Source organism: Magallana gigas, chromosome 6 (genome assembly GCF_963853765.1).
Source record: "Magallana gigas chromosome 6, xbMagGiga1.1, whole genome shotgun sequence".
Classification (NCBI taxonomy): Eukaryota; Metazoa; Mollusca; class Bivalvia; order Ostreida; family Ostreidae; genus Magallana; species Magallana gigas.
In genome coordinates this window covers 24,933,960-24,960,233 of record NC_088858.1, presented here as the reverse complement: position 1 = coordinate 24,960,233, position 26,274 = coordinate 24,933,960, and the positions used below count along the sequence as shown (strand labels likewise).

The 26,274-nt window shown below is 33.9% G+C and overlaps 2 protein-coding genes across 2 annotated transcripts; both read right to left on the bottom strand.

Moving 5' to 3' along the window:
* Positions 1-3,503: 3,503 nt before the first annotated feature.
* On the bottom strand, positions 3,504-8,880 carry LOC105337184 (GATA zinc finger domain-containing protein 14). The gene is made up of 5 exons (XM_011441816.4): positions 7,664-8,880; positions 6,677-6,859; positions 6,290-6,436; positions 5,784-5,934; positions 3,504-3,788 (listed from the first exon to the last, which is right to left on the bottom strand). Exons 1-5 carry the CDS (start codon positions 8,621-8,623, stop codon positions 3,583-3,585), a joined length of 1,647 nt encoding a protein of 548 aa, XP_011440118.3. The 5' UTR covers positions 8,624-8,880; the 3' UTR covers positions 3,504-3,582.
* A 2,464-nt stretch (positions 8,881-11,344) lies between these two features.
* LOC105337183 (protein piccolo) lies at positions 11,345-21,525 on the bottom strand. Its single transcript, XM_034470717.2, has 5 exons — positions 16,702-21,525; positions 15,962-16,150; positions 15,152-15,271; positions 14,319-14,466; positions 11,345-12,458 (listed from the first exon to the last, which is right to left on the bottom strand). The coding sequence occupies exons 1-5, from the start codon at positions 21,208-21,210 to the stop codon at positions 12,328-12,330; spliced, it is 5,097 nt and encodes a 1,698-aa protein (XP_034326608.2). The 5' UTR covers positions 21,211-21,525; the 3' UTR covers positions 11,345-12,327.
* Between the last annotated feature and the right edge of the window lie 4,749 nt (positions 21,526-26,274).

Below are 26,274 nucleotides of genomic sequence, written 5' to 3'. Positions count from 1 at the left end.
AACCATTTTTGAGACAAAAACACAGATTTACCATTAAACGAGGCCAAAAATGAAACCCATGTTTCAATATCTGATTTTGTTTCATCTGTAAGGTCTATCAAATCATCATGGTTTTGCACCCCACAGGTCAAATCTATTAAACGACGAAGGAAAGCACGACCCGGAACAACAACCGAACAAGCAAAATTAAGAAGACCAATTAAAGACTGAAGATCACGTAGATTGGTTTGTTCCCTACTCTGCATGTTCAAAAGATGTGTTCTAATCTTTTCAACTTTTCCAAGAGGAAGACGTGCTTCCATTTTTGTGGAGTCAATTTCAATGCCATAGATAATAATGGATTTTGTAGGCGTTTGAGTTTTAGACATTTTGATAGGTACCCCAATAGTTTTGCAAAGATACAGAAAATGTGTTAAATCATTTTTGCAGTTTGGTAAATCAGCTGGCCCAATAAAGAAAAAGTCATCTAATATGTGTGACATATCACCAGCTTTGTATTTTGTCTGCATTACCCACTGTAATGCAACACTCAAACGTTCAAAGACCTGACATGAACTACTTGCGCCCATTGGTAAGCATTTATCAAAATAGAATTCATTGTCCCATGAAAATCCTAACAAATGATAGTCAGCAGGGTTCACTGGAATGATTCTAAATGCATCCTCTATGTCTGTTTTGGCCATAAGGCAGTTTTTTCCATACTTTTGAACTAGTTGTATGATCAAGTCAATTGTATCATATTGAACTGTAGAGTATTCTTTTGGTATATAACTGTTGACTGAATTTTCTTTTGGGTAAGAAAGATCATGAATAACTCTAAATTTTCCTGGTTCCGACTTAGGAACTACGCCTAGAGGAGATGAGACAAATTGAGAATAAGGTGGAGTTGCATAGGGTCCAGCAATTCTTTTCAAAGATAAACCTTTGCGTATGTGATCCTGAATAACATTACTATGTTTCAAAGCAGAACTATGATTTTTTGGAAAGGGGGCATTGGGCGTAGAAACACAACCTATGGAGAAACCATTCTTAAACCCATTGATTGCGGTATTTACAAACTTGTTGACAGCTGACAGTTAAAATGACGTAGTCAAAACATCGCGCGACTAAACGCCGCACTCTGATTGGTTAATGTAGACAATTAAAGAAGATCAGCTAAATACTCAAAAATACTCAAATATAAGAATTACAATTATATCATGACTAGACTATTATTTTTGGTACTGGCATAAAGATAACATATCACAATTTACATAAATGCTATTATTTACAATAATGCTGTAGTATCGAAATGTCGACACATACAATCAAACTTCGATATCTTAAAACTAGATAGGACTGTTTAAAAACGTCGAGATATCCGAGTAAGGTACGGTGTGTAGTGCAGCTAAGGTAGTGAATTTAGTATTTTTTATTTTAAAGGATGAAATTGCATTACAATAGCTTTAATCAAATTGTTTGACTATACTTTGTCCCAAGTTTTTGCTTCCAACATTTTTTGCGTTATATCTCAATTATCATAAAAACCTTTGGAACCAAACTACATGTGTATGCATCAATTCACTTAAATGAAAACAGCTCAGATTAGAACCATTTTAACAAGACCTTGGACTTTCAGTAAGACGTAGCTATTCATTCCTTGCGTCAAAACAAGTTAAAATTGACGCGGTTTCAAGCGAAATATGCACTGATTGCATAGTCTTTGTTCATAATCCAGACAAATCTTGTTTCAAAGAGCCATGGCTGAGTGGCTAGAAATGAAATACACATATCTACGTCACATTCCTGTTTGACACTACTACTAAAGTCCAAGCTCTTGATAAAATGGTTTTATGTCTGTTCAAAAACGCCCCCCTCTTCCGCTCACGTTTCAATACACAACCCAAAGTCTGCGGCGATTTTGCATTGCTAAAGATACGAAAGTACCCCTGATATGTGCGAGGTGTCACGAGTACTTTTGAATGGAGAAAAGATGCAAACATTTCCCATTTTGAATCTCCGTAAGATTTTTTCTATGTGAATATCTCCGAGGAAAACATGAAAACTCTTTGATTTTTTCCCATATTATCGATTTGATTGTACTTCATTGACAGGAATGTTTATTTAAATTGAAAAAATAAAAAAGTGACGGAAGCCATTACTTGTTACAGACTTAAGTATAATTAAAGTCTTAAGAGAATCAAACTTTCTAGTAATTGATCTATTACTCTCAGATTGCATTACAGTATTTCGTGCAAGATTATTATCTCTCAAGATAAGGTTTGGGGTATCAAATATTATTAATTAATTTCAAAAAGTTTAATCAAACAGACTATATTTAGTTTATCGGTACGTAATGAACAGCACAAAAAAAAGATTAAAAAAAAAAAAATAGAACAAAATTTACGCACTTTTTAAAATTTTGAATATTGTAAGCAGGACGTCCCCTGCTTATTTAGAATTCGGAGTTTAAGGGGGAAGTTTCTTTTATTCAGTCACTCCTAGCTGCAGAACTGTAGCGCTACGAAAAATTCAAGTTGACGGACCGTAGAGCTACAGTTCCATCCATACAAAAAAGTAAATTTATTGCACACTAAAACTTGCGTTTGGTTTTTGGATTAATTTAGAAAGATATTTTGTGAATATTTTCATACCAAAAAATCTTCGAGAGACTTAGCTACTAGGCAACCACTTAATTTGACTCAAACGTTTTACTAAACAATCTAATGATCTTTGAAATTGACGTATGATAAATATACGTCTGTATTAATAGTCGCTATTTTTTTTTACCTGTAAACAAAAAAATGCAAACCGCATCGTTTCTCTTTTCAGGGCTGGTAAGGATGTTTAAAAGATGCTTAGAGGCAAGTAAGTAATGACTTCTGAAGTAAAATGTCAGAAATTTTTGGGGATAAAAATTTTCACATTATACATTGGAATCCCAAAACTATTAGATAAGTCTAAATACGTGCGCAACTTTTTGTGCACAACTAATATCTAATTTTTGTTGTATATGTTGAGCTAAAAAAATTCACATTATAAATTGGAATCCCTAAACTATTAGATAAGTCCAAATACGTGCGCAACTTTTTGTGCGCAATAAATATCTTATTTTTGTTGTATAACTGTAGTCCGTCAACCCAAATTTTCCGAAGAGCTTCAGTTCTGCAGCTATAATTAATCGTCGTGTGGGTCTCTATGACTGATACTTGTAGGTCAAAAACCGTGTACACTATTATTTAACTATTGATTTACTTATGGATCTAATAAGCTGGTCACTGTTATTAATCATATTAACAGGCATTCAGTAAAAGTTGTGCAATGAGAGAGAGAGAGAGAGAGAGAGAGAGAGAGAGAGAGAGAGAGATTATCATTACTACATAAATTCATCAGCTTTAAAATTAAATTGAATAATAATTTTTGTTATCCTAGGTTTTGCCTGCAAGTAACTATATTCAAAACAGTCTAATTTTGACAAAAAAGGAGACATAATGTTCATTTTGTATAATGAATTAACGAACAGCTTTACTTTTAAGTTTTAATGTTTTTTATTCAAATAAACAGAATAATAACATAAAACCAAATAAGTTAGCAAAATAACATTTAACCCCAACCGCCGCTGTTTCCCCAGCCTTTTCCCCATCCGGGTGTGGAGGGGTTAAAGTTCATGGCGGGGGTCATAGTGGGAGGAGGTCCGAAGTCTATAGTAATTTCCACAGCGATGTTGACAGGAATTGGGTACAAGGGTTCCATAGCATGGACCAGGCCCGACACTTGGAAAGTTTTGGGACTCATCTCGACTGCTGCCTCTATGTAAAAATAGAAGTCATTTAAACCCTTTGAAAATATATCTTTATATAATTTAATTTTTGTTGTAACGCCTCATTTGATTGGCTAAACAAATTCATTCCTTTCATTCAGTTAAAATTACAGAAAAGAAATAGCCAAAAATTGTCTGTTCTCTTAAAGCGGTTTTAAGGCATATTCAGTATTTAGTGGCTTCTTTAGTTTGGAGGAGCTATCTGTTGGTTGATTAAACACATGTGAACAAAAGTTGCTAGCCATATCTGTTTCGATGTTGTAAAACTGTTGTATAACAGTTATGCGTATGGCATTTTATTGCTAATTTTTCACAACTTTAGTTATCAAATGTCTCGAAAACATTAATGTACATTGGAAGGATTATCATTAAATTAAATTAAAAAAAAAAGAGAGGACATGTTGCATATGATATGACACGCAAACAAGCATGCTTGCCTTGATTTTTATTCTTGAAAAAATTCTATTTCATTTTCCTTAAATTATAACCAGTGTCATCATTTGAATAAGTTAAATTTATTTTATACAGACAATATGTAAATAGAAATGTTCTATCCTGTTTTGTTTTGTTTTGCTTTGGGTTTATTTCGGGGGGGGGGGGGGGGAGTGTGGGGGGTGGGACTGGAGTTGGCCATTTCGAAAAAACAAAGCTGGGGGAAACACTTCTTCAAATTTTGATTACGTCACCGGATGTTAAAATGATACACAACCATTTTGTAGTTTTAGATTGACACTGTTGAAAATATCATCTGTTGTATATTAATTTTGAATTTATCATTGAGTTTTATATAGTTTGGCCCAAATCTTAATAGATTATACATTGCCCAGTGTTGATTTTTAGGTTCATGAAAGGGTTTTCCATGACAGGCGTGGACATACATGTTTTTCGAAGAAGATGGGAGGAGCAAGAGCCGCAAGAATCAACTCAATATTTTGATCAGGAAGAATATCATTGAAAGGGCAAGTTTGCTGATTTTTCTAAAATATATTTAAAGGGTGTCCCCGATTATCTGGTACAAGTTTGTAAATTGTGGTTCAGTTCAAATAAAAAGTGAAATCATTCTAAATTAATTTTTCCCAAATAAAAAGTTGGAGAAAACGTTCTTTTCTTTTAATGATGATGTCACAAAGCTCATCTTATTTCTTTGGTTGAATTAAATTTTTGTCAAAATTAATCTGACAAGAGAGCAGGCAACTGTTTTATCCCCCCGAATCCATACAGAGGCTGTTACTAGGGATTTTAGTTATCAATCTGACGTTGTCTTTGATGATAAAAACAGAACGCCATTTTGAGCACTCTCTTTATTTGTTTACGACTTTATGCAGGCCTCAATTATAATATTTTCCGCTTGTCGGAAAGGCCAAAAATAAAAAATATAAAAAGGAACTACAATCGCCGAACCAAAGTGCCAAGCCAAAATATTATACTCTGTCCCGAGTTTTTGCTTCCACCACTTTTTGCTTGATATTTCGATAATCATAAATACCTTTGTGCTCAAACTACGTTCATCCACTAATATGAAAAATGTCCAGATTATCTATTTTGAAATGCCACCTCTACCGCTTCAGGTTTCAATACACCCCCCCCCCCAAAAAAAAAAAGTCTACGGGAATTTTGCATTGCAACAGCCATTTATAAGCCCGGATGATAACGTTGAAAAATTGCGCGAGGTATCTCGAGTACTTTCGAATGGAGAAAAGATGTAAACATTTCCCATTATAAATCTCCGTAAGAAATTTGTTTTCGTTCCTGTGAACTTTTATGAGTGAACAATGATGATTGTTCAATGAAGATGTCTGGAATATATTCCCTTTCATCGAATTCAACTTTATTTTTTGCACAGGCTTGTGTATTTTCATTAAAAATCATCAAAAACTGATGGAAGCAATAACTTGGGACAGACTATAGCCAAAAAAAAAAAAAAACGGAAACGAGGTCGGGAACGAGAAATTAACGCCCAATTTACGAAGTAGCGAGTACAAACCTGGCAGGAGGAGAAACACATTATTGCTGTTGATGGCGTCCTGACAGTATCGGGTGATGAAAACCCCGCCCCTCCGGCGCACTTCCGGTCCCGTCAGACGGTTTTTCTCCGCGGCTACCATGTGGATCATCTCCCCGAGCTCCAGGTTTCTCTGGATAAGATTTCAAATAATATATGAAAATTCGATCTTAATTCGAACAACTAAAATAAAACTTAATTTTTTAGGAAGGGGAGACAATAAGACGTGATGTTTTAAAATATTAGGATCTTATATACGTCAGATTAAACTATTTTCAATCGTGCATCGATTTTTTCAAATAAAATCATTTTTAATAATATAATTCAAGTGTATGACTGTACAAAAAGTGATTTTTTTTGTCAGATAAGTAAAAACCATCGATTGTTTCCAAGTAAATTCACTTCAAAATGGCAATATTTCAAGTACAAATATGTGTGCGCATTTTAAGACATTTTTTTTTGGATACATAGAAGTTGAAGTTTTCTACCTTTGTTTTTCCTCTGGTATGCAGTTCCTTCACAGTTTGATCGAATGTAGTCATGTTTTTCAGTAAAAAGCATGCTCTTTGTCCATTAAACGGCATTCCAGGAAAGCCCGTGCTGGGAACTACGTCAATTCGAACGGCCATCATTCCCTGTTGAAAAACAAACAATAGCAAATAAGCATATACATTATTTGGGGTTTTTTTGTTCGGACCGTAATTTTTAAGGGTTTGGGGTTAACGTAATATATAATGTAAATGAACAATGAATGATTCTCAGCAAATTTACAATCGTTTTGTTTCTGTGTTTTAATTGTTAAAAATCAGTGAAATAATAGCACTGAGTTTATCTCTAGACGTTTTGCATATACAATGGTTACTACATGTATTTACTCTTTTGAAGTCCATTAGAATGCCTCCTTTGTTGAATTCGTCTATTGTTGGGGCGTTCTCCGAGTTGATGAGAACCAGTTTAGTGCTGTACAGGACTTCCGCATTCTCCTCGGAAGCAGTTCCGCTTGGGAAGAGAGTTTTCCAGTAGAATTTTCTTGGTGATACTTTTTTCGGGGCTAACTTCTAAAACAAAAATGTTCATAAATGAGTAATATATCTCATGAGACAATTGTTTGTATGGATCAATTATCATGAATAAATGTGATAAATAAAATTTGAGTTGTATGGATCAATTATCATAAATAAATGTGATAAATAAAATTTGAGTTTGTTTTAATTGATGTACACGCTAGACTTTTTTTCTGAATATTTGTTCACAACATGAGAAAAGTGTTATTTTATTATTATTATTATTATTCAGCCGTTTCTTATAGCTAAAAGTTTCTAAATTGATTAATAATCTTTCATTGATTAAGCCTTTAACCGCTGACTAATAGCTAAATGACCCCATTAGGTAAGACTAGTGCCCATTAATACCATCTCATAATAAACATGTCAAAGGGAATGGCGCTTCTATGTGTGTCGTATGCCTTAAGGCCAATCTTCAGTTCATTTGCTAGGTCAAGCAACACATAAGATAGTCTATATGTGGGCATCGGTCACCATTTGTCAGTTAACGCAGAATAATTTATCGATATTTTTTTTCAATCCAAATTCATTCCATGAATATTTTTTTTTGTCGGTCATTTTTTTGTCTGACTCATACATATTATTCCTTGCTAGTTTGCTGAATGTTAAACTTCAGAATATGATGCGGTAATGTTCAATTTTCACAAATTATAATGGGGATGATAAACACGAGGGGAAAAAATGAAGACATTTAAATCAAAAGACCATGAAAAATTTATGAAATTAAATCTTTAAAATTATTTTCTTCAATGAGGGTGTTCGGTCGTACCCTTTAATTTTACCCCTACGTTTACTTACCATGCCATTCGGATTATTTGCCGGTTTGGTTGTTTTGGGCCTCTTCATATTTCCTCGGTTTTTCTTTGCCTTATTCACGTTTCCTCCTCCTCTTCCTCCCCCTCCTCCTCCGCCTGCCCCTCCTCCTCCTGCCCCTCCTCCCCTGCTCATATTCTTATTGCCCGCAGCATTTCGCCCCATCGTGCCGTTTGGCCTGCCTTGCTGTTGTTGCTGAGGTGGCTGCTGAGGAGGTTGAGGTGGCTGCTGAGGAGGTTGAGGTGGCTGCTGAGGAGGTTGAGGTGGCTGCTGAGCTGGTTGTTGTGGCTGTTGCTGTTGGTTCATGTTGTTCATGTTCCTGACGGATGGATTTGAATTTTGTTGCTGGTTCGATTGAAACTGGAATTGCATGTTTCTCATGTTTTGTTGCATATTTGCATTCATGTTCCCTCTGTTCGGGCCTGCTGCTACGGATGGGTTGTTAAAGTTAGCAGGGTTTCCGTTGTTCGGCGCGTTCTGTTGACCCATTTGATTGGGATTACTCTGAGCATTTTGCTGCAGTCTCTGGTGTGCGTTTTTTAAATGAAGTTTTAGTTTTTCTATATTTAGTTGGTTAGGACCTTGATTTGCTCCCCCGTTTGCGTTTGGTTGAAATGGCGGCCGCGACATACTATTTTGTCCGTTTGAATTTCCATTTCCCCATGAGTTCGGGGATGGTTGATTTCTAAACGGATTCCGTCCATTTTGTTTAGTCTGTGCACCAAACATCCCTATTTGCTGCGCTGATAACCTTGCATTGTCATTTCTCTGTCCCGGTGGACCCGAGTTTCCTCTGTTTGGAGGTCCGTTTCCAAAATTATTTCCTTGTCCATTATTAAAACTTGAATTCGGTCCTCTTCGAAAACTATTCGGATTTTGTGAATAACAGCTGTTAAAGACTAATAACAAAACAAAAAAAGCAGGTATGGTTTGAATCCGAGACATTGTTAATGAATAAATCCTTGTTGATGAAAAAAAAACTTTGGCGACAACTAATCAACGAATAAATCAAGAATATAAACACCCACACGTACTCAAAGGTGGCTTCCCGAAATGCATCAATATTTTTCTTGTGATATTACGCGTTTTAGTCTTGTTCACAGATTCATAGTTCATCGCATGTGTCACAGCAACTGTCAGCGAAGAAAGAGAGAATGTCGCGGGATGTCAGATTTTATAGTTCATGGGGCATACTCATGAATTCATCCCGTCTAAAATTGTCTTTAACGTGCCAGCGATAGTGTAACATAGTGTAACATAACTATTAGGTCACTGCCTGCATGTCGATAAGCCATAACTCATGAAAAACTAATCAAACATCAATTGCTTGATAAACAAAAAAATGTCGCTTTTTTATTTCTCCTGTTTTAATAAGATTTTTGTTAATTTCATTAGTTTTATTCTCTGTAATAACATCATCTGGCAACTCTATTTTTTTTTTTTTTTTTTTTTTTTAGTTTTTTTTATCATCAATTCTTGTCATTCTGTGTGAAAAAAGATAAAAGTATACACTCCAATGCCTTTTTGAAATAAGTATCCCTTTTATTTGCAAATGGTGTTTATAATTAGCACAAATAATAGGTTGGATTTAATAAATCACTCATTTCTCTCATTTATAAATCTAGCAGAGTTAATGTCTGTGAAGGGGTGGTGTAATGAATTGCTATAGGCCTGTCTTTGCATGGCTGATCTAAAACCACAGATGATTGGTTGGCGCTATCACCACAAGGAGATAAAACATGCATTTTCATTGGGCGAAACGTCTATAACAATCAAAAGACTCGAAACATGAAACGAAAATGAATGCGTGGTGTCCCAATGAAACAGTAAGCTTAGAAATATGACGCACGTCATCTGACATACTGACGACTTAAATAAATGAGAAATTAAGGTGGGTCGCGGGTTTGCTTTCGTCATCAAATTCTGTACGCAATTTAGACAACTTGTTTGGCCGTTTTGTGCACATTCGTTTATGACGTCATAACGAATACATCTCAAGTTTCCCGCATTACACTCTAGATAAAACCAAATGCTCGGGGTGATAATGAAGTAATCATTTATATATATGCCGTTAATACTAGACAGTAGTAGTCATTCATATTTATTCTCCACGAATCAAAAAAGGAAGTGCACATTGAATGCAACACATTATAATTATGGAGATAATCAGCAAGAATTGGAGCGTTCTTTTTCAGTCTATGTAAAGGTTCAAACTGTAAATAAAAACCAGTAATAATATTTTTGCGTAAGATAAGAAGCTTAGTAAAACTTATGCCAGCGGTGTAGTCTCAAACTTGTAACACAGGAGAGAGAGAGAGAGAGAGAGAGAGAGAGAGAGAGAGAGAGAGAGAGAGAGAGAGAGAGATGTAAAATATGTTGGTCCTCGGCTTCGGCAATAATTTTTTAACAATTGTTAGTTAGTTATTGAATTAATATGTAATGATATAATAATATATCAATAATATATTTTTTATTATGTGTTACTATTTTGCCCGAAAAATAGGGAAGAGCACAGTCGGGGAATTAATTCTTTTTAGTTGTGAAGATCTCGATAAGCAAAATAATTGCCCGGACTTACAAATAGCAACCGTTTTCTAGATTCGAGATTATATACATTAGGTCCAACTTATATTCAGACCAAGCAAATTAATATGGAAATGCACTTGCTAAAAAATTTGATGCCCCCTTTTCCTCCGTGATTTTAGATATTTAAAATATTATGCTCTGCATCATCTGATTTAGAATAAGACTGTAAAAGCTAGCTATTCTGGCTAATATTTTTTTTAATATCAACGTTAACCGAACAGATATCATGTATATAAAACCGGAGGTACACGAGAGGCTGCGCCCCCCCCTCCAATTAATAGTTTTGGATTCATGATCAAAATATGTTTAATCTTGAGCTCTTTTATATTCTCAAAAAGTCCATTTTTTAAAGAAGATGTATGCTTCAGCAAGTTTATTATGGTAGGTGGTCTAATCTCTAGGAAAATTGTCACTTTAACTGTTACAGATTTATGTGTACGAACGTGGCTATGTATGGATGTATGTAAAATATTGTCTCTTTTCTGTAATTTTGTGGACAATATTTATGTAAAAAGAATCTGCATCATCTTTTGAACCTTATTTGAATCTGTAAAAGTTTTAGCTTTAGCAGTCCTAAATTTAGTTTTTAAATGATTGCATCACTTAGTAAGTGGAACAGGTTTAACATTTTTTGACGTCGTAATCATGGCGTCAAATACGGAAATGCGACCATTTTTGGTAGAATAATCAGAAACATAAAATAAAATAGCAAAAAATCTAGCGAGAACACATATAATTTTTTTTACATAAATAATTTGTAAATCATGTTTTCTTTACACATAGAAACCGTTGATAAATTCGTCTAAATTGTTTAGAAGCTATTTGCAATTTTTCAATAAAACTCCATCTCGAATATAAAGAGAAATATGCTCATTTTCCTATATATTTCATTAGAAAAGCGTCAAAACAGCACTACAAACGATACTAAGTTTAGAGCGGTATTGCATACAAATAGCGTAGGCAAATTTGATAAAAAATTTATATAATGAACTGTGTATCCTAAATAACGATTAAACAAAATTTCAGGGTATGTTTTCTCGTGAGATTTTTTATTGGGTAAACCCGCGAACCACCTTAAAAACGTGTTCACCAATGTTATGTTTATGCCAAGGGAACAATATTATATCATTCAATAATTTTGCAAACTTATAAAGAAAGAGAATTATATTATTTCATAGAAATGTTTTTTAAGGTTCAAAGTTCGTATTCTTGAAGATAATAAGTTAAAATAACTGTTTCAAAAATATATACTGAATATAAACGTGCGTTAACTCTGCGGTTAGGACGTCCAAAGTTTACAGCGTAAATAATATTATGTACCCTTCATTTTTATGGTTCCGTTTGAGAATGCGAGCTAAGTTAGTTCTTTTATCTACAGCTGTTAATAGAGGAATTTCAAAGGGATACTTTGAAGTCAGTGCAAAAGGAAAAAAAAAGTAGCACAGAAAACTATAGTATACAACAAAACACCCTATACATGTACATGTAAGCAGTTAAATTATGTACTTTTGTAAGAAAAAAATCACTGCTTAAAAAAGGAGAACTTTAATTAATGATAAAATACATATCATACAGCACTATTACAACTTAGCACAAAATGAAAACTCATACATGTACATTAAAATAAATAATGGAATAAACAAAAAAATCACTGATACTGTACAAAGTTTCAGAGTAAATAAGGAAAAAAGAATTTCATGACCATTTACTACATAACACATGTATAAAGTGAAATCTGCTAAGCACTAAGGAATACATAGATAATAATTGTTACATTATTTAATCATAGATCTGAGTTAAGTTGCATATCTGTTTGTTACCTGCGACTAAAAAATATCGTTATGATTATCAAATAACAGAGCTAAAAAAAAATAACTGGACAATGAGCTTACGGAAAAAATGTACAGTGTTCAAATATAACCAGATATTCATTCTTGATAATATTTTGCAGACAAATAAACAAGTAGTCAATTGTACAGATATTCTAAAACATGACATAATGGAAAAAAAAAACAACATATATGTACAATGGAATTCTTTTATGATGGGTGTCACAGAAACCTTTAAAAGCGTTTTTTCTTCAAATTGATCATCGATTCAACATTGATGGTAATTGGTACTGACAATCCGGGCTCTGAAGGGTAAACAAGTCCGGATCCGGTAAATGATCTTGGACCGATATTTCCGGTTGGTTCTACAATTAATAAATATATTGTAAAAAAGTTGTACAGATGTATTTAAATTGCTGAAACATGTTTCAATAAATGAACATGTTTGTATGCATGATTGATTTTTTTTTTAATAAAGTATGTAAAACAATTCATGTTTTGTTGTTGTTGTTTTTTAAATATCACAACTAGTCATACATATAATTGACCAAACTCTACATGTATGACATCATTATTATTTTTGTTTTTGAAATACGAAAAAAATAATTTAGATTTTTCTTTTTTATATTTGTTAAAAAATATCTCTATTTCAAAATATGAACATTTTCGTGGAAAATAGTCAAATATAAAAATTGTTATCCTCCTTTAAGATTAATTTTTTTTCCCAACTTGCATTGATCAAAGACTGTTTTTTATGTATAATGCGTAATCATCTCAAACATGAAAAAAAAATTGTGTTTTCCCTTGAAGATACACTTAACTATGCATCGTTTGTTGTTTATTTATTTCTGGGGGAAATCGTTTTCTCTAGATCCTAATTTCTAATGTGTTTTGTCTTAAGACAACAGAACAATTGTGACACCGTGGCTTCGCGATCAAACATAAATCTATTTTCCTGAATAATATTTCCTGACGTTTGCGATCCTTCGCTGACCACTGAGAACATGTAACATCAGACCTTGCTCATCTTGTGCCAATATAAAACAGTTTTTCATCATACTCTATGCCAATAAACATGTCACTTGAGCGATCTACGTCGTTCCTTTGCTTTAAAAAGAGTTCATTTATAGTGTAAGTGTTGCCCGGCGATAGCCATTGAAAGAAATGAATACTTTTAGTTTGACCCTTTGTGTTGGTTATAATTGATATGATAATTTTTTTGATGAAGGGAGAAAAAAGAAAACAAGTGTCTAAAAAATAGTCATAGGTGGGTTGAATGTAACGTGAGCACAGAAGAGCTAATGGTGCTATAAAAGAATACACACATGTATCTAAATCAATCATTTTTAATTTTTTAGTACATTTTTTATGTCATATATTAAAGGTTAATAATTTCAATCATTTGTTATAAACAATCAATTTTCTATTTTTGGATTCTACATAATGGGAAAAAAATGTTTCGATTTGTTCCAGATTTATAAAAAAGCAAAGTTGGTTGCCATTTACAGGTAACCATGTATTTAGTTTTTTGCGAAACCGCAACTATTCACTTGATCTATCAAAAAATGTTTTCGGATATTTCTTAACATCTTGAATACGGTAAGAATTGCCATTATAAACCAAAAAAGTACTTTTTGGCCGAGTCTTATCACTTCCGATCGAGAGCATGCGCACAGAAAAAAATAATTTTTTGACTATCAATCGTTTATGGCACGTATGATATTTTTCTAGTAGTTAACATCATATTCCATCAGATTTTTTAAGCTACATGTATTAGATTGATTACTATGAAGCAGCCGTCGAAAGTTATTTTCATCCTGAGACATTGCTCCAATATATATATATACACTCTTACACGAGGTACACACGTTACAAAAACAAAATTTGGGTATGTTATGGCGCATGTTTCAAACGGAAGTTAAGCAATTGAATACTTTTAATTGCCTAAAGGATTTAAAGATTTTTATGTATTCTTGGAGACAACGAGATAAAAAATATGTAACTCTGATTTAACAAATATACATGTATCAACTAAAGGCATCTTGTTACTAAAATACAAGTTATCTAAACAACAAAATTTTCCAAGATCCAAGTTATGTTGATATACTGATTTCCAAAATTTAAATATCGTTATTTTTTTTATTTACCAAAAAGCAGTTTTAAGTCATTATTTCATCGTGAGAACAATCTCATAAACTGTATCGTAAAAAAATGGACGGACTTACCCATTACGAGTTCGTATACATTGTCTTGTTTGATGGCAATCTTACAGAACTTGTAGAAGGCTGAACCGCCCACTCTGTGCAGATCATGCTGAGGTACGTGGGTAGTTAACTCTGCATACAGCTGAATAGGGTCCGCTAATCTCACCACCTGGAAATGATTTTACAAGTATTGTAGTATACATGCATCTATAGTTACAAGTAGTGGAACAATAGGGATACGAAAGCGCACTATCCATACACTCATCAGTGTTTTGCAGGCACGCAGATTGTTGTAAATGATATACTAGTTATACTGTCCCTTCTAATCCCATAAATTAAAATTTTGAAGATGAGTGAAGTTAGTGGGAGTTTCCTTTCGGTTAACATCTTCAAGATGTTTGGATAGGTCTGCCTTCCTTTGAAAAAAAGATTATGCGTGCCTGTTTTGAAAAACATCTGTAAAGGTCGACATGTGTACCATTTTGTTCGAACACATATACCTAATTTACATGTAGAACATGTTTTAAAAAGAGCCCTGTCATATTTTTACGATTCTAAATTGAATCTATCGCACATCATGTGAAAAAAGCAAAGTTTGCGAATGATTAACCTACACATAAATACTTGATGAGAGTCAATAAATATGGATCTATCCTTGAAATTCGGGTAATCAAGTAGCGATTATTAGCATGCCCAGGAAATATTATACAGAATTGCAAATTACATGTACATTACAATTCTTGGAATTGAAAATTACAAATAGCAGAATTTTACATAATAAGAGATTCACAAGTTTGAATGGGTTATTGTATGTAACATGAAATCTTTATTTGGGAGAATTTGGAGCACCTTACCTGTGATAAAGCCCTGTTCTGTAGAGCTTCTTTGGTGTTTTGATATTTGGCTGATGTGTGTGTTACAAAACACATTTGTCCATTTGTGCCATCGATATTGAATCTCATAGCCATGTGACCCTATATAGTATAGATAAACGTAAATTAATAAAAAAAAATCTCTCTCTCTCTCTCTCTCTCTCTCTCTCTCTCTCTTGTACACGTATATTCACCTCTCCAAAATTGTTTACAGTTTTCCATCGTAGAATTTTATTAATCTGTTTACTTTTATAAATGATACCTGTGTTGTTTATCCGCACGCTTTACATCACATAATATAGTATTAAAACATAATATTTATTGGTTATTTTCAAATAAATATATTGACTTTTCCTGCAATTATCAATTTAGATAGTAATTAAAAATTATCATATCATAGTAGGTCCGCACGGCTAACATATCGCGGAGCTGAATATCAAGTATATTTATTGGTTATTTTCAAATAAATATATTGCCATTTTATCGCAATTATCTGCAATTATCAATTTAGATAGTACTAAAAAATTATCATATAATAGTAAGTTATTATCATCTGAACTACATTTAAATTTCATAGTTACATGCCACTTTGATAATTAAATTATTTATCACCTTCCGTTACACAACCATAAAACTAGTAAAAACGAGTCTCATTTTAGTTGTAAAAAGTGTACACGTATATAACGAAAAATATGAGACTGGGTTCAATTTAATTGATTACGCCCAAGTATGAACCAAGAGCTGGACTGGGTTTAACGATAGTCTTCGTTACATGTTTTAGTCTCTACTTACAACTGTGAAGTCCAGAAGTGTTGACGATTTATCGAGGGTGGAGTGGGGTGGGGTCTGATCGGACACCAAAAATATCACCATCTCGTCATCTTTCACAATAGCAAACTCGTCCATGGTACTTCCGTCTGGGAGAACTGTCGTCCACGACATTCTGTGATGCGGGCCCTGCCCACCCGAGGGCTGGTAAACCTTCAATTAATTTTAAAAAAGAATTTAATTTGAAGAAAATAAACCAAAAATCTTCTATTCAAAGAAAAGAGCGTTCAAAATTTTTGCTTACAAATTGATAAATATATTAAAAGTCAATGATAACGTCTATAATTACATATCAATTTAAAGGCCTCTTAATTTTTAAAGTGCTTGGTATTATACAAAGTAAACGTTTGTTTACATATATATTATCAATTATTCTTTTTATATCAACATTTTTATTCAATTTTTTTGATGCAGGCTGATCAAAGTCTTTTTAATCAGATATAAATTTTTTTCTAGGAGAGGAGCTTTTAAAAATTAAAATTAACAACATATTTCAAATTTCAATTATCTTAACAAATCACTGGCTTTATCAGAAGTTAAAGATATGTACTTTTCCGAAAGAGGGATGCTCGTTGCACAATTTTGAAAAGAAGGGAAAGTTTTATCATTCTCGCAGTGATTTGATATGTTTTAATTTTCATGACATGGCTTTTGCATGGAGGTTCAAAAATTAGAAATAATAAACTAATAAATGAACAATATACCTTAGGCTGAACTATAGGTTGAACTATGGGCATTGGAGGTGTTACCCTGACACTGTTTTGGAAAGGAAGTCTTGCTGAATTCCCTAGGGCCTGTCGGTTGGCTCCAGGAAAGTTATAGTTTTGAATATATCCCCCATTTTGCTCGGGCGCCATACTTTCTGTCGCAATCATCATTGACGTCATTTCCGGTGTATTATACAACATTCCCCTCGCGTTTGATGTAATTTCGTTTTGAGTGTAGACATTCTGGTCCATCATAGGGGTTACTCTTGGATACGAGACTGGGCCTTTCTGTAGTGGACCCGGATAAATCGTGTTTTGCTGAATTAACAGTTTCTTAATCTCTCTCTTGATTGCATTGTCCTCAGTCATTTCTTGACTACGCTTGCTTCCGTACTGAGAGAACTTGTATATAGCTTCACTTTTTCTTAACGGCTTGATAATACCCACAGCCGGAACCATGGTTGGAGACTTCTTCATCTCTATGACCTCTGTTGCAGCCTTTTTGTATTTCTTATATGCGTCGGTTTTAGAAACAGCAATAATATTGTCAGGCGGTCCTTTGAAAACTTCGCTGATTCTTTGCAAAGCGTCTTTAGCTTTTTTCGCAATATCATTTAGACTTGATAAGTCGGAAATAACTTCTTTAATAGATCCAGGCGTAGTTGTAGTTGATGGTTTTTCTGTTGTGGTTGTGGAAGCTACTGTTGGTCTTCTTGTCGTCGTCGCCTCTGTTGTTGTTGTTGTTGCAGTTGTTGTTGAGGTTGTTGATGTTGTTGATGTAGTTTTAGGTTTAGGTGTTGTTGTAGTTGTCGTCGTTGTTGTTGTTGAAGTTAACTTCTTCAACATGCGTGGTTTTTCAGTTACGCCTTTTCTTTCTGTTTGTACAGAAACTGTTGGATAAATTACAGTCTCTATTGGTCTTGAAGGAATCTGCATTCTCCTAAAATTCGATAAGGAGGAACTCCCTTTTACTATATTTTTCATCGGACTTTGAGACGTTTCTTCGAAAGCTTGGGTGGCTTGGGTCATTTGTATGTAGGTTTTCTTTGACTTGTTCCTTTTCATAGATAAACCTAAATCAAAGCCAGTTATACTAGGCGGAGCACTGTTTCCTAAGGTTGTCCTTTCCACTAGGTTTTGAACGTTTTGCTTGTTGTTAATTCTTTGCATTTTAGTCCTTCCAGCTTGCGATTCAGCCGTGTAAACAAATGGCATAGTTTTGGGCCGGCTTTGAATAAAAGTGTTCCTCATTTTCGGTAAAGGAACAGTCGAGGTCTGAATATCAATGTTCCCAGGAATATCAGTAAGTTGATTTGTTTCTGTAGAATTTAACAACTCCTGAATTTGGTAATGAATGTCACTGGAATAATATTTATCATTCTGATACAGTCCATTTCTTTTTCTAGTGACAAGAGCTAAATCTACGGTGGTTATTGCCTTCGGAGATGGCGTATAAAAAGACTGAATCGGGAAGAGGAAGTCACTTTTAACTGTTTGTTTGGGTTGAAATTTAGTTTTGGCAGTAGTTCTGTTGATTGACTGTCTCGAAACTTTATTATCTGAACTTACATCTTTAAAAGCTTGTTCGGCAAAGCTTGAAACAAAGTCACCGGATATGATTAATCCTAGAGTACTCACTTCCGGTGGAGGTTGTGTCACGGGTATTCCCTGGACAATCTTAGACGGTACTGGCCAACGAAAGTCTTTGTGGTTCTCTCGCATGATACTATGTTTGTAAAAATTGTTTGGGGTTTTCTCCGATTTTTCATGAATACTATTTGCGAAGAGAGAATTCTCTGACCTGTGAATTTCGGCAGTGTCTTTGTAAATAAAAGCAGGCTGAAATTGCACGCTTGTCACCTTTGGTACATTTTTCTTGGGTTTTTTGTTCGTCTTGAAACTGAACACAAAACTTTTCCCACTGTTATTGTTATTGCGAAGTACAAATCGTGGAGATTTCTTAACAGGAGCCTTTACTGTGGGTTTCGTCTTTTTAAGTGGCGCCTGCGTCGCTTTTTCTACCTCATGAGCTGCCAGAAGTGAAATTGAAAAATCAGTCATGCTTTTATCTTGCTTCTTCACGTTTGAAAGGCTAGTTTGTGATTGAGAATTAGTACTGATGGTTTTGTGTATGTTGTATGGCTTGGTTTTTACATTGAATAATTTTTTATTTGTTGCTACTGTATGCCGATCAGTTGGTCTTGATCCTGTAATCTTTGTTATATTCAGTGCCTGCTCTCGTTCAGCTGTATCTACTTGCAAATTAATCATTCCGGCGTTGGCTCTGTCTTTAATTCCGGACAAGGTTCCCACAACAATGTTGTTTTCTCCATTTGTTATCCCCGTCCTTGTAAAATCGGCGTAGTGATCGAGATTTACATTTAAGTTTTCAGATGAAGTGATTATTCGAGATTTCTGTGAATCTTCTGATAAACCATTAGTAATGAATTTCTTGTGGTTCTTTCTCTTTGTAAGTGATGACTTGTTTCTGTTACCTTCTAGCTCAGCGGGTATCTTTGCTGTCACGAATTCAATTTTCAAAGGAAAATGAGTCGTCGTTGTGGGTTGTTTTGCACTTCTAAGGGCTTCTTTAGGTGGTGACGGGGCTGTTGTTGTCGTCTGCATTGCACTTATTTTCCCATTTGATTTTTCTGCGTTTTGAACAGTCACTGTATCGATCTTCACTCTCACTTCATCCGAGCGGAAAGCTTTCAGTGTAGCAGGAGCTTTAATCTCCGTCTGTATTTTCTTTAAAGTATTTCCTTTCGATTTTCGGTCGGTAGTTCGAGTCTGTTTAGCAACATGGGACGGAATCCCAACAGTTATTTCAGTGTTTCCAACTTCGATAACAGTATTTGGTTTAATCAAATAACTATGAACGTTCTTTTGTTGTACAACTTCTTTGACTGATTTTGCTTTTGCTTTATTTTTCTTTTCTTTGAATCGTCCTTTTTCATAAGTGGAGGAGTCTAACATCGCTTGGAGTAATTTGTTCTTTTTCTTGCTGTAATTAGTTTTCCAATCTTTAGTGTCAATTTTGATGTTTATTGGATTGGATCCATACAGTGTCTCCTTTCCAAACATAGCAGTATCTTTTTGGTCAAGTTTTGCAGGAATATTTTGTTCTTTACTTTTCTTTCCCATGGACACTATATGTTCTTTGCTCTTTCTTTTAATCGATACTGTATATTCTTTGTGTTTCTTTTTAAATGATTTAGCATTTTCGTTGTTTTTCGTTTTCCTCAAAACAGGTTCTGGTTCCAGCATTGATTGCATTAAATCATTCTTCTTTCGCCGATAATTACTTTTCCAGTCTTTGGTGTCAACTTCAATGTTCAACGGTACATTTTGTGACGAATACTTTGAATCGTTTTGTTTTGGTCTAATGCTCTTTCTTCGAGTGACAAACACCTCTGATTTCTGACTCTTTGCTTTTACTTTTTCTGACTTAACTAGTGGCTTACTGGAACCAAATTCCGTTTTCACTGTTTTAGTAGGGTTATTTTCGTTAAATTGTTGCGTATATACAAGTTTCTCCCTCATCGTCATCTTATCGTATTTTGTAATTGGGGAACTTTTGACATCAATATCTTTAGGTAATTGTTTCTTCTCGGACTTATTCTGCTTAGATTTTTTTGTCAACGATTTCGTTTTACTTTTTTTTCCTTTTTTCTGTTTTGCAATATCGGGCTCTTTGTAATACATTTTCTTTGAAGACATTGTTTTCATTAGTTTTACTTCTTCTAGTGCATTAACAGATTTCTGATCCGACTTTTGTTTATAACCGATGGGATCTGCCGTTGAAGTGAGATACTTATCGTTCATAACTGTATGACCGTCAACAATAACTTGAAAGTCTTTCTTTTCCGAGGTTTTTCCGTTCAGTGACCCAATTAAATACTTTCGTTTAATCAAAAACTTACTGATTGAAGGCGGAAAATCAAGGTCCTTCATGTGGGTGTCTTTTTTATTAGAAGTGGTCTGAATTTCATTTCCAACTTCTTCTGGCATCATAACGTATTTCACACTTTTGTATTCAATTTTAGGTTTAAGGCCTTTTTCTTTTTCGACCACGATTTGATGCATGCTTCTAGTAATAGAAGCTCTTGCTCGATCCGGAAGAAACGAACTTAGATCATTTTCAACATTTGTTTTATCACCCGGTGCTTCCTTTGAATAAATTTCATTTGCTTTATGCCGAATCGCTTTCCGTCTTTTGATTGGCGAAAAAGGTTTTTCTTCTTTCTTTGGTGAAGGAAGCAAGAAGGAAGACTTTTGAGAAGGGTCCTCTTTCACAATTATTGCAGGCATTTCAATTTTTAATTTTTTTCCACTCAGTGCTTTTGAGGTTGTCTCAGCACCCTTACTTTTTGAAGGTCTAGATTTATCTACAGTGTCAGTTTCACTCGTTGTTTGTCTCAAATTCGTTTTTGCATTTGAAAATCCGTATATACAAAAACATATCACAATAAAAAGAACAAAACGAAAATTGAATTTTATCACCATGGTTGCAGATATTATTTTTGACAAATTCACAATACACTGATATGGAACCTTAAGCACATCCTCGCACCAAAATCTCTGTTCTTAATGACATGGACTCAATCTAGAAATGTTTGTCATTCGTGTGATGTATTTGAAACACGGTCGGATATAAGTGTATTTATTTATATCGATATTTAGCCATTACCTGTCAGGATCATGTTTCGGCATTTTTTCTCTCTGATCAACCATGAATACCGAATGAACAGTGACTATTTATTTATTGCGGCATAATGTCGGCCCAGACGTTTTGCGGTTTTTAGTCGTCCCGCGAAACCCAAGACACGTTCCAGGCACGGCGATGTGTCGTTGGACAACTTCTACACAAAAAAAGAACCAAAAAAATCGCCCAAAAACTACAGCATTTGTCAGTTGACGAACTACGCACATATTACTGCGATTGTTGAATTAAACGTGATTTCAGTGAGAAGTTAAATTGTAAAATGTAAACTGAATGAAACAGGCGACTGAGTATAACAGTTGGTTAGAGGAATGAATATTCTAGTCATCATTATTGGCTTGTTGCTTTGGGATTGTAATCGAGCAAATTTTTTGCTTATTTAGCACATTTACCTTAACCGGAAGTTGTTTATTTATTCTTTAAGTCAAATGGCTCAATATTAGATCATATGTATAAGATATATTAATACAAAGTAAAGAATTTGAAATACAGACAGTTTAATACAACGGCAATGCATCAAAACATAATTCATAATCTTATATATTAAATATATACTTATGATTAAAACAGAACATTCTTATGCATCAACAGGTGCACTGTTATTTGTCTCTGTTCTCTGTAAAAATTTCCTTAAATTACTTAAGGAATAAACAAGACATGTCTGTCGATTATTATTGTTTGTTACATATGTATTTCAATAATCGTGAGCCTAGATTTAATCCAAATATTGATAAACACATTATTTACATGAAAATATTTTGAAGATAGATGAGTCATAGGATATATAAATTACATAGGTACATAAATATCTTAATTATTTGTCCACAAAATGATGTTCTACATTTCCGATTGCACTAGGTTTACATATACCTGTAATTAAAATATCTGTATTAGGGTCTTAATAAGATATCTGTTCATTTTAGTTTTTAGAGGTTGTACACGCTATATAATATATATATATATTCGTATTGAGCATTTTTATATTTAAAAAATCACAGAAAATAAATGGAGTTTTATGTAAATAATCCCAAAAATTGAAATTCATGTCTCCTAACCCATTTGAAGACCTACCGAGTGTCTCGCTAAATCGTGGGGTTTTTTTATGAGAGTCAAATCTATTTCCATTAATAAAATTTAAATTTTGAAACAAATAAATCGAAGAAAAAAACACTTTTTCTTAATATTTAGATATGTTGTTCTTTCCTACAACTGAGAAATGTTAACATGCAAGCATTAGACATTAAGAGGAGATAAGAGCAATTAAATAATACTGAGGGTTAGTGAAATATTGATAGATCTAACATTGTGTTGAAAAGATCTGGATAGATCATTGTGTGCAATGATTAGGCATTTGGTTGGGAAATACATTATCACAAAATGCATAGTAAGACATTGACAAACGGAAAGATGGATATGAATTTTGGTGTCCCTTGAAACTAGTAACGACGTTCAGCATTTTGCTGGACATGGTGTAAATTAACATGTAGGTGTATATTAACATATCTACTAGGTTCTAGGTTCCTCTTTGATTGATTGTTGAGATGTCCGAGAATCGACCATTAGGCGTGTAATATACAATCCTTTTGATAAGCGTGGATTTATCATCCTAACACATAAGCAAAATAAGATTTATAGCAGTTATACATTTCTGGTCAAATTAGAAAAGTTACCAAATTGTTGGGTAAATGAAGAAAACAACATATTTATTTTATGATGTAAATTTAAGGAGCAAAACTGTTATTATTATAATGTGTTTGGCTAATCACAAGCACGGCCTTTTCACATGTCTCTGATAAAATAACTGTTGGGCCTCAAGATCTTATTCACTTCCTGTGGTAGATGACTGAATTTCTGTTATCATAATTGTGGTCTATTTCCTTTTGAAAATGTGACTAATGCGCAAATCCAGAGGGAGGCTGGGTGGTCCAGACCCCACTTAAAATTCAAATTTACCAAATTCACAAAGTGAAAGTTATCGAGATTAAGCCTCAGCCCTCCGCCCCCCCCCCCCCCCCCCCCCCTCCCCAGGGCATATAAAAGTATTATTCTACTTTGACAAACATTCTTGATCTGCTCGTGTTAATGTATGTGCGTGACTAACGACATACGCATTTGTATGTGGCATGATAAGGACATTTATTTTAGTTCCTGCAACAAAAACCAAAAGCTACGTTAATATAAATACAATTTTATCAAAGATTAATATATTCGAAATTTTAATCATATTTTCCCTTTATTCTTCTCTGATAATTAGGATGGTGTCAAATTAGGTTGACAGAAATTAAACAGGGTACATTTAATAGACTAAATTTGATGAATTTACTTTTACGCATACACACTCTGACATTGATTTTTTTCTCTCTTACATACATGCATCGTACATTGGTCAACGTTCTTTGGTGTGTGTGTTTGTATGTTAGAGAGGTACACATGTACATCTCTTTTATTAACAATATTCTGTTAAGTTCATATACCGGTAGTTTGGTGAATTAGTCAGTAGGTAGCCCTTTTCTTACTTTATTCAGAGTAGAGTTGACGACGACAAAAAAAAAAATCAAAATACAAACAAAAGAAAGAGGTTGGGTTTTTACAAAAAAAGATCAGAATAATACAAAATCTGGAAGAATTCATTGCCCGAATCCATTTTTTTTTTCAGAATGACAAAGCGTAATCCAAAAATAACTGAAAGCCCACTGAAAAAGGGAAAGAATAATATACATTGTAGTGTATTCATGGAAGGATCTTGGTATCTCGAACTAAAAGATACTATATACACCATCGCCCTTTTGACACAGTGGTAATAGCTGATTAGTAGTACATGTACATGTAGGCGCTCTCGAGAATTTCAGCTCCTTCTGTTGGGGGGGGGGGGGGGCATGTTTTGAATTGCGAACTGCGTTCTCCAATGAAGTTTACTTCTGAATTGTGATCTCGTTCTCACAGTCATTATCTTTGTCCGGTTATATTTTCAGTAGGTTTATAAAAGTGTCCATGCTAGCGCTGATGTAACACTTTAACAGTATATACATTGTACCTGCAATGCATCAATTTTTTTTAAAATGACGTTGTGTTTTCCTTTGTGACTTAAAAAAAACAATCAGTTGCGATAAAGGGGTTTTCGCTTGGAACGGCTCATCTTGTAATATCGGGATGAAAGTCATTCACCAATTAGATAGTTGAGGTATTCTCTTTTGAGAAGTGGACAGGCTTAGCCTACATCCACTTCTCTTCGCAAGCCCTCATATTTTGATTCTGGAAATCGTGTAAATGTCGGAACCGAAGACGGTTCGACCCATGTTTCGACTCCAGTTTCCCTGAACTTTCGTAACAGACCTATTATTTCTACATTTTAAACATTATTGCATCTATGTATTACCAAAAAATCAACACTAACCCGTTGTCAAATCATTTTCCCAACTTCTACATCCCGGGTTTAAATTTTGTGTATCACATTGTTTATCTAGGTCAGCGCAGATTAAATGTTTGTGTTTCGGATAAAATTGGAAACCTACTAAAGACAGTAATGTAGAAAACGTTACTGAATCAACTTAACCTTACAATGTACAAACAAATACTGAGTCACAAAATTATAAAGTTGTATTTGTTCCCTTTTTAATAATCTCTTTTGGTGACAAATTTGCTCTACATCTGTTTTCAAACATTAAAACGAACATTGATTAATATAGCAAGCAACAAAGATTAAAATAAAGAGTTTTTTTTGTTTTTACGTGCAACAGTTACTTATTTAATCATATATATTTTGTTAATTTGTCTTTAATTGTAAACCCACTATTTAAACCTCTTTAAACTATAATAAAAATACCTTTAATCTAAAGTCCACAATCCGAACAATATTTTCCGGTTTTTCCGACTATAATTTTTCTACTTTTTAAACCACCTATAGCGAGAGGTCTCATAATTTAAACCCGGAATGTAGAAGTTAAGAAAATGGTTTGCTAGCGGGTTAGTGTGGATTTGTTTGTTTAAAATGTAGAAATAATAGGTCTGTTACGAAAATTCAGGGAAATTGGACTCAAAACATGGGTCGAAGCGTAGACCGTCTTATGAGGGCTTGCGAAGAGAAGTGGATGTAGGCTATGCCTGTCCACTTCTCAAAAGAGAATAATAGTTGAGGGTAAACACAATTTTTGATCGGAAAAAATAAAACCATGTTGATAACAGTGTAAAAGTATACATGTGAAGACTTAAGTTTGTGAAAAAAAAATTTATTTGATAAAAAATCAAATTTCAAAATCAAATCTCAACGTTTTATGCACATGATTTCTCATGATTTTTAAAACGAATGAATGAATGAATGAATCTGGTACGTTTGTAAAACTCGGTCATTCTTCATAAAGGCAAGTATGTACGTTCGTAGATGGGCTTGGAATACGTTTAATACACTTACCAAATAGTGTGGCAGACATGTACATCTCTCTCTAACCCCCCCCCCCCCCAAAAAAAACAAAAAAACAAACAAACAAACAAAAAAAACCCACAAGAAAACAAAAACTGCTAGGATGCAGAACACGTATTGTTCACACAGTATATATGTTGATTATCTCGCTTAGCTAGCATTTACTTCTTCGCTTTTACTCTATAGAAAACAGTTTTTTTTATTAACAGTGATGTATAATTATTTTGCAAAACAAAACAACAGTTGTTTTGAGGAAAACTAATTAACATGTTTTTCATAGAATATTATTGTATAACACTAGCTTACTTCCCGTCTTCTGTGAAAGGCATAGTATAACAGCTGCACAAAGGATTATAAGTTTTACATCACACAAATTCTTAGTAGTACAAATATTGTCTGGCTGCATTTTTTTTTATCAAAACTACGTCAA